The sequence below is a fragment of the Trachymyrmex cornetzi genome, unplaced genomic scaffold (assembly GCF_001594075.2).
Source record: "Trachymyrmex cornetzi isolate Tcor2-1 unplaced genomic scaffold, Tcor1.1 scaffold210, whole genome shotgun sequence".
Classification (NCBI taxonomy): domain Eukaryota; kingdom Metazoa; phylum Arthropoda; class Insecta; order Hymenoptera; family Formicidae; genus Trachymyrmex; species Trachymyrmex cornetzi.
In genome coordinates, this window is record NW_017296742.1 from 589467 (window position 1) to 604174 (window position 14708).

The 14708-nt window shown below is 33.9% G+C and overlaps 3 protein-coding genes across 3 annotated transcripts; 2 read left to right on the forward strand and 1 right to left on the reverse strand.

Annotated features, from left to right (window-relative positions):
* Positions 1-2636: 2636 nt before the first annotated feature.
* Positions 2637-6927, forward strand: LOC108759980 (uncharacterized). Its single transcript, XM_018505730.1, has 8 exons — positions 2637-2886; positions 3003-3300; positions 4264-4417; positions 4893-5035; positions 5119-5318; positions 5384-5768; positions 5856-6086; positions 6469-6927. Exons 1-8 carry the CDS (start codon positions 2797-2799, stop codon positions 6909-6911), a joined length of 1944 nt encoding a protein of 647 aa, XP_018361232.1. The 5' UTR covers positions 2637-2796; the 3' UTR covers positions 6912-6927.
* Positions 6928-8843: 1916 nt separating this feature from the next.
* On the reverse strand, positions 8844-12300 carry rush (pleckstrin homology and FYVE domain containing family member rush hour). Its single transcript, XM_018505719.1, has 8 exons — positions 12165-12300; positions 11579-11643; positions 11347-11484; positions 10989-11052; positions 10034-10159; positions 9810-9916; positions 9473-9730; positions 8844-9114 (listed from the first exon to the last, which is right to left on the reverse strand). The coding sequence occupies exons 1-8, from the start codon at positions 12178-12180 to the stop codon at positions 9085-9087; spliced, it is 804 nt and encodes a 267-aa protein (XP_018361221.1). The 5' UTR covers positions 12181-12300; the 3' UTR covers positions 8844-9084.
* A 195-nt stretch (positions 12301-12495) lies between these two features.
* Positions 12496-14559, forward strand: RNASEK (Ribonuclease kappa). The gene is made up of 2 exons (XM_018505731.1): positions 12496-12855; positions 13978-14559. The coding sequence occupies exons 1-2, from the start codon at positions 12787-12789 to the stop codon at positions 14206-14208; spliced, it is 300 nt and encodes a 99-aa protein (XP_018361233.1). The 5' UTR covers positions 12496-12786; the 3' UTR covers positions 14209-14559.
* Positions 14560-14708: the final 149 nt, after the last annotated feature.

The window sequence follows — 14708 nt, forward strand, 5'->3', positions numbered from 1 at the left end:
TGGAAATAAGATAATATTATATAATTATACAATATCATTATATTATATAATTTTGTAAATAATGACAAATACGTCATATTCCTATTTGGGATGTCTAAACGTACTTATCTATCACACGTTTCGAGGTTAAAACAGGCTAGCATGAAGGCCCGTCTACAATACACGGTGTAAGAAGTAAGAGTAAGAAATTGACCAATCACAGTCGATTATTCTTCTCACATTCAACTGTGATTGGTCAATTTCTTACTCTTACTTCTTACTCCGTGTATTGTAGATGGGCCTTCAAGGTCCGTCTACAATACACGGAGTAAGAAGTAAGAGTAAGAAATTGACCAATCACCGTCGATTATTCTTCTCACATTCGACTGTGATTGGTCAATTTCTTACTCTTACTTCTTACTTCGTGTATTGTAGACGGGCCTTGAGAGCATTCTTCGTATTCCTGCTACTTAAGCTAGAAACACAATAGACACAGGCAATAGGCACAGGCAACAGGGAATAACGAGCCGTCCAATCAGAGCTCTGGGATATAATATCAAACTTATACCCCAAAGCTCTGATTGGACGGCTCGTTATTCCCTGTTGCCTGTGCCTATTGCCTATGTCTATTGTGTTTCCAGCTTCAAGATGTCTGCATAGCATAAAAAGTTCGTCTTTACGGATTTTTCGACGTCTTGTGTTATGCTTTATGCGCTATGCAAGATCTACAGAACGAGAAGTGGGGATGGAAATAAGGGATTCTGATTGGTTGATTCGCTTATGCACTATGTATTTATGCGTCATGCAAGAGTCTGTGCTGCGGCCATAATACTTCTGCGCTAAAGCCTTGTGTACGCGATGCTAGAAATGAGGTGATTCCGATTGACCACGGCTCGATTGGACACCACCAATCACAGCGACCAGTGCTTAGGAGCTTTGTAGTCTCAAGCTCTGTGAGTGGCTCGTGTCCAATTGAGCCGTGTCCAACTGGGTGCCACCCCTAGAAATAACGCATAACGCATAGTGCATAAACGAATCAACTAATCAGAATTTTTCCTTTCCTCTTGTTCCATAAAAAAGAAGAATTTTGATTGGTTGATTCCTTTATGCACTATGCATTATGCGTTATGCAAGAGTGTGTGCTGCGGTCTTAATGCACAAGAATACAGGGTCCATTATAAAAGTAATGCGCATTTTCTGGGAAAAATAGATTTATTGATCGTAGCGGTACAAATGCTCAAAATTCTTCAAAATACTCTCCCCCTGCATCAATACACTTGCGGAGACGTGTCTGCCACGCCTGGAAGGCATGCTGAAACTCCTCGACGGGAATGTCTCTTAGGAACGTTGTAATATGCTTTTGGATGTTTTCCACGGACTCCCAATGCTTTCCTTTCAGCTCTCTCTTCAGTCGGGGAAACAAAAAAAAGTTGCACGGAGCCAAGTCGGGACTGTAAGGGGGCTGGGGGATCACCGGGGTGTTGCTCCGGGCCAGGAAGTTGGCAACGATGAAGGCCGTGTGGCTGAGGGCATTGTCATGGTGGAGCTTGACCGTGTCTTTGATGTCAGTCCTCACGCGCGCAACCCGGCGTTTCAATCTTTTGAGCACCTCCAGGTACAAGGCTGAGTTGACAGTTTCTCCCTGCGGTACAAACTCAAAATGGACGATTCCTCGGACGTCAAAAAAGACAATGAGCATCGTTTTGATGCGAGACTTGCTCATTCGCGCTTTCTTGGGGCGGGGGGGATGATTTTGTGTGCCACTCGCTGCTCTGCCTTTTCGATTCTGGGTCGTACTCGACATCCAAGATTCGTCTCCGGTTACGACAGAGTTAAGAAAGTCCGACTCATTTTGAATCAAATCCAACAATTCCTGACAGCGCAAAACTCGGAAATTCTTTCTGGTCTTCCGTCAACACTTTCGGCACAAGCTTCGCGCAGACCTTGCGCATTTGCAGATCCTCGGTCACTATCCCATGTACCATAAATGTGGACATGTGTAGGGTGTCAGCGATGTGCTGGATGCTCAATCGACGGTCGGAACGCAAAACTTCGCACACACGATTCACGTTTTCGTCGGTTCTGGCCGTTGTTGGGCGTCCAGAACGGGGTTCGTCGGCAACCTCCTCCCGGTCCTGCTTGAACGCCTTGTGCCACCTCCCGGACTATGACCTTAAAGTCGTCCTTGAAGGCCTCTTGAAGCATCTGGAATGTTTCGGTTGCATTCTTCCGAAGCCGCACGCAAAACTTGATGGCATATCGCTGTTCAAGTGAACGCTCCATCGCGCCGTGTTACAAAGTCGAAAAACACTTCACGCGGAGGCACGTCTTTCCACTCAGACTGCTCGGAGCAAACTAGCGACCGGCTGCGTTGTGTACCAATCGAAGTTCTCCGTTTCTTTCCCTTCCATGTAATAGAGAACTCTGGTTGGTTCAATTTCTTATGCCTCATATGTTATGCGTTATGCAAGAGTCTGTGCTCCCCGCTTTAGGCATAAACGAATACACGCGTTGAGTCTGCTGCGTTGAGAATGCGCCCAAAGAGAAAGAAGAGCTGCTCCGAAAGAGGTCTCCACGGTCTTTCCATCCGCCGTTGGCGCCGTTAAATATTTGGATCAGTTTGGATTGTTCAAATTACAAAGTTTGAATGTTTTTTAATAATTTCTATTTCGTGTTGTTTGCTTCTCTATTCTTGAATTCCAATACCGAATGAGAGGACGTACCGTGACTACAGGATTGGTGTATTATGAACTGTATGATTAATATTAATTGACACAGTTTTTTTTTGTCATTTGCGGTGTGAAAGTGTGTTACAGAATGGCTATTACTGCATCCTTCCATCGAAATGTCATTTTATTGAATCAATTGGTCCCACCAGATCATGATTTCAAGAAGATCTTTCGCGAAGTAAACATCTTATTTTTCTCTATCTTACCGATTTAATTTCGAAACGTATTTTTTTTTATGTGCGTCATTTCTCGATTCTTACCATAACGGTGATACCATAAAAACATGTGTTACAGGGAATGTTTGATAAACCAAATACTACCGGATTTATACATGTTTCACATTATCTGTTGATGATATATGATGCGGAGCGTTTTAAAAAAGTAGTTGAATGGCCAGTAATTTGCAAGAAAACCGAAACAAAGTATCGTAACAGTGTGAAAGATTATCTGAATGTCATTGCATTGGAGAATCCTGATATAGGATTTCCACGTGTGGTTACTACTTATTTACATCATGCAAGTGGTACTAAGTTTATAACTATAATGTGGAAACTGTCTCAGCTTGCATTAAAAATGTATATTATGCGTGACGGTAGGTATCTAAGAAGCAAAATATTTTAGCGATACGCTAACAGTTTGCCAGTAGATTTATGCAGATTATATTAACTGTATTTTTTAACTTTGTTAGCCGATTGCACATTAACTGTATTTGCATTTAACTTTATAAACAGATTGCATTGATTATGAGCATTTAACTTTTTCTGTTATTGAAACCCATTAACATAGACTGTGTTTCAAAATTTACTGCCAGTACTGAAAATCTATAGTTTATATCATGTGTACTATAGATTTTCAGTACTAGCAGTAAATTTTGAAACAGCTATAATCTGATTCAGTAGAAACTAAGTAGAAACTTATTTAATAATGATATATTTTATTTAAATAACTTTAAAATAAAATATATTATTATTAAATAAATAGTTTGTTTTCTGTTCCTACACTAGACTGCTCTAGAACTTTCTTTCTTGTTTTCGACAAGTATCAAATATATCTATCTCACTTTAAGTTCTAAAAGTGTACACTTGTTTAGCCACAAAAAACAGACCTAAGATTCTACTTAGTTTCTGTTGAATCTGTCAGATTATAACTGTTTCAAAATTTACTGCTAGTACTAAAAATCTATAGTACACATGACGTAAAGTATAGATTTTCAGTACCGGCAGTAAATTTCAAAACACAGTCTATGTCAATGGGTTCTAATAACAGAAAAAGTTAAATGCAAACAATTAATACAATCTGTTTATAAAGTTAAATGCAAATTCTACTTGGTGATTGCAGTTAATCTATTATCATATTTTGTTGACATTTTTTATATTTTTGCTAATGTGTTCTACTGACGATATCTATAGCAGATACTTTGCAAATCTATTTTCTATATATTTGTTATATTGTTATAGAATTATATTGATTTCATTTAAATTTGTTATATTTTTGTATAAAAATACAGAGCTAAATATTCTGATCATAATAGATTTAGTTTGATTTATCCTTTCAGGTGAACACGAAGTTATATTTGCACCAAAACCAAGTCTTGCAAATGACTTGGTTAAAACATACCTACAGCAGTCCAAAGCAAATATTAATTGCGATATATTGAGTCGTCATAGAAATTACGTACAAATGGAAAAAGCTGCAAATGTTGCATTGGCGTAATATTTTTTAATTAAATTTCTCTTGGTACAGTCTATGAGATGGGCGACATAAAAATTTTAATATTTTTTGTATCTTTGCTCATGTATATTTGCAATATATCATGAGCAGAAATATTGATACACCAAAATATCGGTTGTATAATTTGCGATATTGCTAATATCAATATGGATTCAAAATATTTATATTTTTAGGCGATACGCGCACCAATTGAAGAATAGATTCTTTTTGCAAAAATAATGGTTTTTTAGACTATTTTATTGATCTCTTTGATGAATAACTATTTTAATCGGAGTTTAAAGAATTCAAAATTTAAATTATATTATACACATCTGGACATGCCTTTGTTATTTTTCTTGTCATATTTAAAATATTAGCACTGTGTCACTCTTAGATAGTCTATCTCTTATAGGCTATCTAGCCTATTAATATTAATGTTATAAATTCTCTGAGTTTATTTTATTCCTCCTTTAGACGAGAGAAAGAATATTTGACTAAAATTAAAGCAGAGCTGTTCGACAAGAAACAATCTTTGGCAAAATGCGCTTCTTCAGCTCCTGTTACCGAATCTATAAAGCAATATTTAACAAATGTCGAAAATACAGACATCGTATCAAGTTAGAATCATATTAATTTTTTAAACTAATTTTTTGTTGGAAATCTTATACATGTGGAATTAATGAATATACATGGGTTTTAGTGTGGAAAAATAGTTTAAACAAAAATATACAATATATACGAAAACGGTACATGATGTTGAGTGATCTGGAAAGAACATGTGAGAAAACAAGTGGCATAATATCGAATCTATTGAACGATTCAAAAGCACTAGACAGCAAGCAGTTAGAAAAAATTAATTGTTCTCTGATATCGGAATTACCGTTTCCACCTGAAGTTCAGGTAAAGCTGAATATTAAATAAGTGATTGCAATTTCTTTTTAATCTTATATTAATAAATTAACAAGCCACGACTTACTTTAAAAATAATATCTATATATATAATAATATATCACAATTTCATTCGTCTGCTTACTTTGATACTATATCAAATATATCAATGTCTGAGGAAGGACGACTTAGTCGACCTGTCCCAATGTCTCTTGCAAGTAGAAGCAAGTACAGAAGATATGAAATCCATGTGCAATGTATTTAAAACCTTCTTGGTCAGCATAACAAGTTCTACAGAAGACGTGCAAAATGATTTGTGTGTGAAAAGTACAGAGCGCATATCTGAGGATAAAAATGTTTTACCCTTTGTAAAAAACGTACTTCTTATGTCTTCGCCTCTTATCAAAATTAATACTAATTGCGCGAATCAAAGAAACGAATTGCAATTTACTCCGACTGAAAGTAAGATCGATATTTAAGAAATAACTATAGATTGTAATTTTTGTGTAAAATAATTATTAGCGTAATCATATTGTTCGTTTTTTACAGTTGCACACAAATCATTATTTTCGAGATATATACGGCACAGTAAAAATTACACACCAGATGTAAAAACGAATTTATACGTATCACGCATCAACATCGACAGTCACACTATGTTAAATAGTAATGAAAAACAAGAATTACGTTTTGTGACACCTAAGATGAACCAGTTACGTAAGAGAACAACCGGAAAGTACTCTCGATTATTTGCTACACACAAAAAGAAAAATATAAAAGGTTTGTAAAAATTCTATTTGATTCGTATAAGAGTGATATTGTTATTGAAATTTTATGTAATTTCTAAAAAAAAGAAGACAAGACAATCAAGAAGTTACTAAAATTAGGTAATGATTATTTTACAATGAAAGAAATGAAATTAATTAAATATCACTAGAACAAACCGCCATTGTTCTTTTTTATTTATATTTATTTTTCACAACCTGAAACATATATTTTTATATTACAATAATAAGAATGACATTATTTCTGCAAAGTAGTATTTATAATTTAATTTTATTATTATATAAAATAATAGCCTTTTTTCAACAACTTCTTGATTGTCGTATGGTGTTTTGTTTACGGTATATATATACATAAAATTAAAATTATATTTATATAGTCAATTCTAGCATGATGTCTCTGCAATCTCTCACACAATCCAATTCTGCTGTTGCAAGTATAGAAGAAATATCCAGTTCATCGGATTTTAATTTAGATACCATAACAAAGAGTTTTATCAGTTGGAGTAAAGAGTCTTCTACAGTTTCTTACTCATCCGCACAATTCGCTCCGATAAAACAAAATGTCTCAAAAGTTGCGTCTCAGCAACAAGCAAAAAATAAACTCGATCACAAGATCAAAGTAAATAAACCAGAATTGGATGAATTTACAGAGGTACAGATTGTAAACGACGATGATAAAAGTACAATTGTAAAACATGAAAATGATTCAAAGAGACGATCCATTAGTGACTTGGTGGAACGTTATAAGAAGATACTGGAAATCAGCAATTCTGTTACAGCAAAGTTAGAAAATACGTATGTAGAACACGAAATTGAATAACGGAAGGGAAAAGGAACAAAACTCAAATTCAATTAGTATTTTCTATTTGTACTTTTCTATTTATAAATTTTTTTGAAACGGAAAATTTATCAATAATTTCTATTATTAAAACAAATAATAGAAAATACTAATAGAGTTTGCTTGATTTATTAGTTATTCATTAAAATCTATGAATAACAAATATAAAATTTAATCTCTAATATACAGTATTTTGTATGAATAATTCAGTATATTTATATGAAAATGTGTGATATGTTTTGTTTCTGTTAAAGATAGCTTGTACACAGTTTAAGAACAAGTTGTCAATAAGAAACAATGTATTAACAAATTCGTTTTCTTCAAGATCTATGACAAATTCTGATACTAAAAACTTAGGTAAAGAAATTAAAGATTTCAACATATTTCTGCGCCATAGTAGTATAATATCCTCAAAAAGAAAAAGAGTAGACATGAGTTGATACTAATATTTTCTATTTTGTGGAACTTACTATATATTTTTTATAACATGTGTATTTATATATTATATAGTTATAGAGATAAAGTCATGAATTATATTATATTATCATGTTACACAAACTAACGTATATTGTTACGAAGTAATTTTTTTATAAAATTTAAAAAAATGATCTGTTTGTACAAATGATATATTTTCGCCTTCTTTATCTGATTTTCCGTATCATTGCAATTTAGATAAGGAGTGACATTTTTATCTTATATATAAATTTAAAAACTTCCCTTATTGTTTATACATTAATTGAACATCTTCTTTCCCTCGAGATTCTCAGTATATTAATTCTAATAAACTAGTTTTATCTTTCAATTATTACACTAACATCCAAAAGATAACATGGTGTTTACTATTTCATCAAATAACACTCTTAAATTTATAATAGTACAACAGTTTATTCACAGATATTATGTTTAGAGTGCTACGTACTGTATTATAACGTATTGCAATAATAAGTAGAAAGAAATGTATACAATTAAAAATTAGTCTTTGCATTCTAAATGTTGCATTAAATGTTACATGTTCTTTACTTATAATTAGATATCTGATATTGATCAATAATGTAAAAAGGCACGATGGCGGCATATATTCTTATCATACATACATTGATGAAAAATGTTTCAAAAAAATTTTTGATCTAATAATGGTTATATATGATAAACTTATACATTGAACGTTATGTAATTGTATTATCCAATTACAAGTCTTTGTTAATTTCTAACTGTGCATTTATAATACTTTAGAAAAAATATTGGTACTTTTGTTCTTTCAATCAACTATATATTTTTATCATTTTTTTATTTTCCATTAGGGTGGTTCTTTAGTAGTAAAGTGCCGAAAATTTGGGGTGCCTTATCAGGGCCCACTCAAAATTACAAATATCTGCATAATTTGGGTAAAATATTAAAACTGTGTGTATATCTTAATGAAATAGTATGGAACATACGATAATATAATAAATCAAGAGATCTCTACATCTTCATCGAACGAAAACAAGATGATTAAGTTTACTTTTCGAGGTTAAATTTATATGCAAGTTTATGCACGTAAATATCTTTCGAGAATGGTCGTATTACTTTTACTTACAGAATTGACTTAATACTTTTTTGTGACCGTTAAAATCGTAATTTTTTAAACTATTATATCTCATTTTTAAGAAAAGTCTGGTAAGATTTGTGTGCAGTTAGTCAAAGAAGTGCGAGCTTTATCAGTCGCTAGGTTATATGTGAAAGGTTACATTTTCAACATTTTTTTTTCTTATTTCATCGTTAACCAACCATAGAATTTTGTCTATGTCAATTTCGGTGCTTCAACTTCATTTAAAAAAATCAAACATTTCTGTGTGTGATAACTCGATTTACTAAAGAACCACCTTAATAAAATGTAATACTTTTTTATTGCTAAAATTGCAGAATGCAAATTAGATATATGTAAAACAATATGTGCTTTACAAATTTTGGCAGAATTTCGCATTATACGCACTCGTCTCCGTTTCGATCTTCCTAATGAATCGCTAAGAAATATTTCTTGAATGATTTCTTGAATGATTCTTATAAACTTTTTTATTATATTGTAGTTCGATATTGATTTTTAAAAATATTTCTGTAGAATTTTTGCTTCTCTTTCGAATTTCATCCGTACTTCATCCGTATGATATAGTCATTTTCATCGGCCAAGCGTGGAATAAAATTTAGGCTGCAAAAAAAGGGATATTATTACATTTAAATACATTGGTTTTATAGTTATAAATCAGGGATTGAATGCTAGCAATTATGTCAGTATCGCAAATGTACCTTTATTTTGTGTGATAATGCCAGTATACAATTGTTAATAAAATTATTTCGGTATTTATCTCTGAATTATAAATCACATACTATGGTATATAAGAAGTATCACATTTTAGTAATAGCAAACAAATATGTGTATGTACATATATGTACATATATATATTATATATATGTACATATATATTATATATATATATGTACATATATATTATATGTAAATTATACGGATGTTGATCTTCATTCAAAACAAAAAGAAACCTAATTACCTCATCATGGTTTTCCTCCTTATTTCCATCATCGTCGTCTCCAGAACTATCTCCTCCTGAACTGTCAGCAGAATTACGTTGCGGGTCTTTGTTATTTAAGCTATCCACAGCAGTCGTTGGTATAGCTTTGATTTTACTAGCGGCATCGTAACATTGTAAACAGACCCTGACAGCTTTCCCATTTCCTTGCCCAGGCAGTAATAATTTTTTATTACTGCATGGACCACAAACTACCGCTCCACATTGTCTACAATGATGCTGAAATGAAGAACGATTGTTTAAGTTTTTTCAGCAATTTCCATTAAAATAATAAAAAAATATATGATTTTATTATTACCCGTCTGTTTAATACTGTGAATTGTGTTTTATTGCAGTGCATACAAATTGTAGCTTCATTATCTGGTACCCAAACCGCTGCATGGACTTCGACAGGCTTTTTGCCACCTAAAAAAGATAAAGAAAAATAAAAAAGATAAAATTAAAAAGAATCAGTTGTATTTGCAAAATTTAGAAATTTATCGTCTTAAAAAAAATATTTGTAACAATTTGACTTTTGCTTACTTTTTCTTAACAAATCTTCAATACATTTTGTGATATGTGCCATCCATTCTTGTTTTTCTGTTGGAGTAGCAGCATAAACAGCAAACGACTTTGTTACTGTTTTAATGAGCCATCCATTACGATATTCTATAAATAATGATCCAATACTATACTACCGTTTTCTAGATATGCATATACGATCTCATTTGATTACTGATCCATACGCTGTGTGACATAATTGAAAAACTAAAGTAAATGCATCATTTCTCTCAAAAACAGAACCCGATAAAATTTATTTAAAAATTTTTATTTATTTTTTGTAAGAGATCTTGCATGTAAAAGTTTTCTGTGATTTTTAACAAAAATTATCAAAAGCATTGGAAAAGATTTTTCTATAGATGCTTTCGAAATATTTCTCAAAATCTTTCTATACCTCTATTCTGTAATCTTTTAAAGATAGTGTTGGTATCGTTATATTGTTGCACAGCTTTTTTTATCATATCTATGCAATATAACAATACCGACACTGTCAAGCGTTACAGGATAGGGAGAAGAAATATAAAAGATATTTTTTTAATATTTCATATACAGCCTTAACCACAAGTATAAAGCATTTTCACAAATTGACAAAAGTGTTCTATACCTAATAAAAAATAAAAAACTAATGAAAAATTTTATTTTTATAACAAGGCCTGTTCTTTTTGACTGAACTTTTGGACCAGTTCATCTTTCTTCCTTTTCTCTCCAGAAGGAAAGAAGAGGAAGAAAGATGAACTGGTGCAAAAGTTCAGCCAAAAAGAACAGGCCTACAGTTTCAATATTTTGCTAATTTTTTGGTTTTTATTACCTTTTTCAAGAAAATACAATAAATTGAAGATGCTTTATATTTATGGCCAAGGCTGTGTAACATAGATGGAGTAAACAAAAATTACAATATGCATACAAGTATTAATTACAAATAATATAATGTACTTACGACCCTCGTCAGCCAGAGACTCTAATTTTACCTCCTCCAGTGGTATAATATGCTGCTTGTTATACTATAAACAAATTATTATCATTATAATCACTATTATTACTGTTATTTTATGTATCAATGGTTGCGTTCAGCAGAAAAAATAGCTTTGCACAACTGTTGTAAAATTCTTTAATATGATATGGTCTTGCCCTTAGTTCCTCGCTGGATCTAAATGTATAAACCAATCATATTCAAGAATTTTGCAACACTTGCAAAGCTGCTTCTTCTGCTGAAAGCAGCCAATGTTGGATATAGAATTCCTTTTGTACATCATAGGCAGTATCCATAAAAGATTAACATTTCTCTGTGTACACACCTTTTTCTTATTAATCACGATATTCCCATAGACCAATATGTCGTTGAACAGGAAGAATTGTCTAGGCTTGGGCTTTTTCCTGCACATTTTTGTCAGGACCCCTTCACCCACCAGGACTCGACCAGGTACTGCGAGCGGCTGTAAGATGGATGTTTCATAAGTGAGTCATCGCTACAGCTAGTTACAAACATTCGAGAAATTTATAAATTTTGCTCGTATATGAATCTCTTACCTGACCCGAACCGCCGAAGCAGTTTTCGACCATCGCGATGCGCCTGGCATTGGCCTCGCTGTTTACTAAAACAAATCAAGCCCCAAGGATGGGGGAGGGGAGATATTAACGAGAATGTCATCCCAGTGTCGCGCTCGCAACACACCCACGTTTCGAACGAAAACGTCCGAGGCACGTCAGGCCCGTTCTTTCTAGCTGCACTTTTTTCACACCCCGTGTAAATTTCATCTCTTCCATCTCTTCATCGAGACGTCACGTTTTAAATATGGAAAGCGTAACGAAAGCAAGAGGGGAGGAGGGAAGCGTGCGGCTAAACAGAGCGGAATTACTCCGGACTGTCCGGAGCTGTCAAAACATGTCAAAAGCACACGGCCCACCAACACGAAGCCGACAGCCCGTGAGACCGTTATCCTCGCGCGCATAAATCGCACAAGGAGACCGAGACGGCTGCGCGCCACCCGCGTCTGTCCGTTCGCGGTCACGGGACGCGTAAGTCTCTACGAGTTATCCGGGGTGCCTAGCAGCCTCGTCTTTTCGCAAGATACGCGATATTAATTAAATGCTAATAAACGGAGCACGAACTAACCCAATCGGTCGACCATGATCCCATGAATCAGGGTTGACAACAGCAAGATGCGTGAATCACATTCAGTACGTAAGCCCGTGCGTGTTGGTGCGTGTCTGACTTCAGCGATAGAGTGCGTATCTGAAGAACCTGCTGATTACACCATTTATCCGCGATTTGGCGCGCTTATCGCCGATTAGCTGGCGCCCACTGGCGTCCAACTGGGTAAATTTAACTAGTATGCGGATAGGTCGCTACGACCTATCGATATATCGCTGGCACTTCGAGTCGAGTGACTGCCGAGAGTATTGGTCTGTTCGACTTGCTTACACTTTTTACACTTAAAATGAGATAGATATATATTTGGCGCTGAAAAGAGAGAAATCGAAGATGCTGAGTGTAAAAAGTATTAGCAAGTCGAACAGAGCTCATTAAACGTCACATGATTACAAACCCTCATCGCGGTGTATCGTCAGATTGTCACGAGTGTTACGACGGGCGATCAGCCGAAGGTGTTAGCGAACGCTGATACCTGGGTCATCTCGTTAACATTCCCGGCTAATCACCAAGGGTTCGTGTAAAGCAGCAACGAAGTCGCTTGGTTAAATTTGATTACTCCGTACGAACGATCTCGTCAAGCAGGATGAAGGTCTGCGGGCCCAAATACGCCTTGTGCGGTTTAGTGTTATCTGTTTGGGGCATATTCCAGTTGGTGAGAGAAAGAGATCATACTTTTATAAATATATTTACGTACTTAGAAATAAAACGTCTCGATATCGGAGTTAATTTCCTAGAGAAATTCGTCGAAAGCAGCTTTTGCAAAGCGTTTGTTACGTTACAAATCTTGTCGTTAAAATGCCAGTCGAAATATAACAGAATCCGCTGACAGAACTTGATGGTAGATCGATTATAGAAACTGAACGGAACGATTTCGATTTTAAATATAATTTTTTTTAGCTGAGCCTTCACCTCTATCTTTTTTCTTTTTTTCTTCAAAGTGCATAGTAAAACAACAAAGACCCTATAAAAAATTCAGCTCAAAAAAAGAACAAGTCTATAGACAGATTTTGGTTTTCATTGGCAATCTTCTATTGGATTATGGCTGCGTTTCGTTATTCACTATGACTGCTGAAAATCTATAGTTCGCATAAGTATTGGAATTTTATAATTAATGTAACATAAATTTTGTAACTGTAGATTTTCAGTATTTGCAGAATAACAAAAAACAACTTATGCAACTCCATTGGCTGCGTTCAGCAGACTGAGTAGTTTTGCAACTGTTTTATAATTCATCACGCTGATTGGATTATAACTTTTAGATTTAAAGGAATAGTTCTGTCTCAGCGAAGAATCATAAAACGGTTGCAAAACTGTTGAGTCAGCTTGCTGAACACAGCCATTAGCTACATTTAGCAGAAAAAGAATCTTTGCAATTATTATAAGATTTTTTAACTTGATTAGTTCTTGCTCTTAGTTCCTTGCTGGATCTAAATGTATAACTAATCATATAAAAAAATCTTACATCAAGTTGCAAAACAGCTTTTTCTATAGAACACAGTTATATTGACAAAACACAAGCTTAATACTGATGCAGTTAATGTCAATCTGCTATAATATTAAGACGGTATTCATAGTTTGTTCTTATTTTAAGATTGTCTTAAGGAATGTTTTAAGATGTTAATACTTTTAATTGGTTCACATCTTGAGACTGAACATAAAACGGTCTTAAATATAAGATCCAACTATGAATCAAATCTACTAAGCTACATGCTAGTATAATAATTAATATATATCATGTTAACATCTTGTTTATTGGATTTTTTTTTGTCTTTAGCTTTTCATGGGAGTATTTTTCTACGTCCGAAGCGTAGCATTGGTGGAGGATCTCCCATTGGGAGAGCTGAAGGAAAATCTTACTTCAACAGGTGAATTCTACAAAGTGGTGGACCGAGGATACACGCAGAATGCATACAACTGCTGGATTGCCGCATGCATATACGTCCTCACTTTCCTTTTCTCTGGTCATCAATTCTATCTCAATTCTAGATCGTCCCTTAGCGTATAAATACACGGATGTTATGCAATGACGCTATTGTGCATCTGATTTGTAATAATGTACATCTAGAAAACATCTTGATTTCAAATTATTTTAAGGCTGCATTATATAGTTATTCTACGATCAAGTTGTTATCCAAACACAATATAATGTAGACAAAATGCCTGTGTTCCAAGTGTTTTTACAAGTGCAGAAGATGTATTTTTTTGCCACATATGTGTATATTTATATTTCCATGTATTAATGTGTATTATATATATATATATCTTGAAGCTGAAAAAAGCAGAATGAGAACGGAAGATTGTGTAATTTTTGCAGAAGTCTTACTATAATGCCAGAATTTGTTTTATTCATCGGTAGTAATATATTTTAGTAAGTTCTGCTATATTGTTACATATATATTGTTAATATGATGAAATAAATTAATCGTAGACTATGATGACTATTCTCTTTCGACTAGGTAAGAGTTGGTTACTCTGCAACATATTTTATAATTTCTTTGGCCACGA

Bases quoted from the DNA above. Each gene is read 5' to 3' on its own strand.
- LOC108759980 (XM_018505730.1), top strand. From the start codon at position 2,797: ATGGCTATTACTGCATCCTTCCATCGAAATGTCATTTTATTGAATCAA. The intron at 5,036-5,118 runs GTTAGAATCATA...CATGGGTTTTAG, and splicing joins AAATACAGACATCGTATCAA to TGTGGAAAAATAGTTTAAAC. The intron at 6,087-6,468 runs GTTTGTAAAAAT...ATATTTATATAG, and splicing joins CAAAAAGAAAAATATAAAAG to TCAATTCTAGCATGATGTCT.
- RNASEK (XM_018505731.1), top strand. From the start codon at position 12,787: ATGAAGGTCTGCGGGCCCAAATACGCCTTGTGCGGTTTAGTGTTATCT. The intron at 12,856-13,977 runs GTGAGAGAAAGA...TTTTGTCTTTAG, and splicing joins TTTGGGGCATATTCCAGTTG to CTTTTCATGGGAGTATTTTT.
- rush (XM_018505719.1), bottom strand. The intron at 9,731-9,809 runs GTAATAATAAAA...TCTTCATTTCAG, and splicing joins TCACAGTATTAAACAGACGG to CATCATTGTAGACAATGTGG. The intron at 9,115-9,472 runs GTAATTAGGTTT...CTTTTTTTGCAG, and splicing joins AGGAGGAAAACCATGATGAG to CCTAAATTTTATTCCACGCT.